The sequence below is a fragment of the Geospiza fortis genome, unplaced genomic scaffold (genome assembly GCF_000277835.1).
Source record: "Geospiza fortis unplaced genomic scaffold, GeoFor_1.0 scaffold190, whole genome shotgun sequence".
Classification (NCBI taxonomy): Eukaryota; Metazoa; Chordata; class Aves; order Passeriformes; family Thraupidae; genus Geospiza; species Geospiza fortis.
In genome coordinates, this window is record NW_005054328.1 from 4,913,613 (window position 1) to 4,916,681 (window position 3,069).

At 43.8% G+C, this 3,069-nt stretch overlaps 1 protein-coding gene across 1 annotated transcript; it reads left to right on the top strand.

Moving 5' to 3' along the window:
• Nucleotides 1-16: 16 nt before the first annotated feature.
• RIPPLY2 (ripply transcriptional repressor 2) lies at nucleotides 17-2,110 on the top strand (the record flags this gene model as incomplete). Its single annotated transcript, XM_031057108.1, has 2 exons — nucleotides 17-96; nucleotides 1,820-2,110. Coding segments are annotated over 2 exons (246 nt in total), but the record flags the coding sequence as incomplete, so codon positions are not given.
• Between the last annotated feature and the right edge of the window lie 959 nt (nucleotides 2,111-3,069).

Sequence of the window (3,069 nt, forward strand, 5' to 3'; positions counted from 1 at the left end):
GGCGGGCTGACCTCTGCTCTCTCCTCCGCAGCCTCACAGCCCCGGCGGGCTGGCGGAAGCCTCCCGAAAGCTGGCGCAGTACACGCACCCCGTCAGGTAAGTGGCAGTGCCCGGCCGCCACCGGTTCCCGCGGGGGACCTCGGGGCTCCAGGGGCCCGTGGCGCTGCACGGCCATGAGAGAGTCCCTCGCTCGCCAGTGTAGGGTCGTAGCATTAGCTCTCCCGCCCCTTTTGTTTCCACCCATATATTTATGTAGATAGTAAAGTGCCTTGGGAACGAATTGGCCGTCTACGCGGTTTTTAACTGAGATCCTTGGGCAAACGATTGCCAGGATTTGTGTATTTAATATATTTGTTGATGTGTCTCTGTGGTTTGAGACTTAAGACGTATTACAGTTATGTGGATGTTTTTTGGTGGTAGCGGAGTTGGCTGAAGCACCCTGTTACTCATTCCCGTGACTACAAAAGGCACGGGGCTGTAGTTCCTAGGCTGTGCTGCTGCGCAAACATCCAGCGCCTTCCCACAGCAAAGAAGCAGGTGGAGGCGTGGGAGAGAGTGGCAGGAAGAGAAGGAATGCACTAGCTAAGCCACCATTGCCGAGGAAAATACTTGCTGCTTTAATGATAAAGGCAATGATAGTATCTGCACTGTCAGTTCTGAAAAGGAAATAAAAGAAAATAACAGCAGTTGAATCTGTAGGAGAGTCTGTATTCAGAAATGCTGCTAGGTTTTGCAAGATGCTTAAAATAATTGCACAGGTAGTTTTTTTCAGACAAGAAGTGGCTTTCTTTCAAATCTAGGTTCTCATCCTTCAAATGGTGATACACTAGCTAAGCAACTGTATGGGCAGACTTCACAGTGACAGCTCCAATGCTTAGGTTTGAGTGAATGCTGGGAACATTGGGAATGGTGACCTGTTACAAAGCCAATGTCAGTGACTTTGTGCTGCCAAGGAAGCAGTGTTCTGTTAAACAGTAGCCTAAAAAGTATTTCTTGTAATTGCTAGAAAGCTGTCTACTTCTGTTTCTTCATGCATTTCTATTTTAAACAATGTGTAGTCAGCATTTCATTATGTTGTAGTGTGCTAGTCTCTTGGCTCTTGGGACTTCTGTGGCCTATTCCTTCTAGATATTTCCAAACTGTAAGCAAAAGAGGACACTAGTTGAAAAGGAACAGGAATTTGGAGTATATCAATTGCAATATATTATCATTAGCTGATAGCCCATGCTAGCTGTGTTCTTATCAGCATATTTTGTTAATTTCTGAATACAATACAGACTGCTTTAAAATCTACATCTGTGGGACATCTTCCTTATGGAGTCTGTTGATTGTTTTTGGAAAGACAGATGAAATAAAGGTCTGATCACCCCTAGACCTTTATCATTCCTCTGAATTTTACAATGGTGTGAAACAAGTATCAACAACTACCTAGGCTGGGGACCTTCAGTAAGAAAACTACTAATTTGATTTAAATGTTCTTTTGATCCTGTTTGATGCTAATTATATTCCCTACAAATAGTTCCAGTAGGGGCAGTACAGTTAATGAGGTACTGGAGTGGGAAGTTCCAGATGCAGTTTGGGCTTTCGTAGTTTTGTTGCAAAATTCACGCTCTAAGTCATCTTTATCTCTTGAGATGAAAATAAGAATCCAGAGAATTTTTTTTCTTAATTGAATGTAGAAAGGAACTTAGCAATTGAGCTTGTAAGGAAAAGCTCTGTAGGATGCTTGTTTTAATAGAATTTCACTTTAGTTTTTTGCACGTCCCTCCATGTAAAATACATAATAACAATAAGCAAATCTATTGTATACTTGTTTCAGACTATTTTGGCCCAAATCAAGGTGCTATGATTACTTGTATCAGGAAGCTGAAGCACTTCTGAAAAACTTCCCAGTTCAGGCTACAATTTCCTTTTATGAAGACTCGGATAGTGAAGATGATGAAGATCAACTGGAACAAGATTCAGGAACAGAATCAGGTTGCTGACTGCAGGGAAGACTAATTCTACTTCTAAGACCTAATTTAAACTTAATATAAATATGTATTATAGTATTTTTAAAGATAATTTATTTCTATGTAAATTATTCTTAATAAAACTGAGATGCCTTGTAGTTTTATCCTTTTTCCTTTTTTCCTTTCCTGTCCTGGTTTAAGTGGGGAAGGTATTGATTGGTATTTTTCTGTCTGAGGTCCTATAGTTTGTAGGTCATAAGCTGAACACCAATTTTTGAAGCGGAGAACAGATGCCTTACGTTGAAGGGCTCTATGGTTCCGACTTTCTCAAAGTCTGAGGACACAAGGAAAGCTTGTCCTTGTGATTTAGTAGGCTCCATATGGAAGTGTATCAAGGAATCATTGGATTAAGTATTCCAATTGTGTTGTGCCTGCTGTTACAACAGAGTTTCAAACACGGAGAAGAGAAACAATATAGCTGTTTTTGAAACGGTGAAAAGAGTCCAAAATCTAATTCTAGTTCTTGTTGTGTAGAAGAGTTTGCCTCACACCACCTGTGTTCTCATGTATATGTGCTGTGTTCTTATACATAAAAAGTGATAGTTTCATACTGCATTTGCTTTGTAAAGTGGACATTAAGAAACAAGAAAAAGGTCTGAGCTGTGATAATAGTGAGCTTTGTTTTAATAATTGAAACAAAGTTGGGTATCAATCATCGTGAAGGCCAAAGCCCCTAAAAGAATAACAAACGAAATCCAAAGCTTTAAATTAAAGGCAGCGCCTCTGTCAGGCAGCGCCTGTGGACTTACCTGGACCTGCCCTTGCCTTGTGCGTGCAGCTGCAGGCCGCGCTGGCTCAGTGTGCCAGGGCCATGCAGGGAGGGCTTGCCCCGCGCTCCCAGGGCCCTGCAGCAGGATCGAAGCGGGCCCTTACCCGGAGCCTGGCCACACTTCACCGGCAGAGCGTGGGGTGCACCGGCTGTGTCCGCCACAGCCTTCCGGCCTAAGCACCTGGCGCTGGGACACCTGGACGGAAAACCAATCCTAGCGCAGGGGCGTGCACCCCGTCGTCCCCGGGGAGACAAGCGGCGGGCGGGGTACGCGCTGCTCCCTGCCCA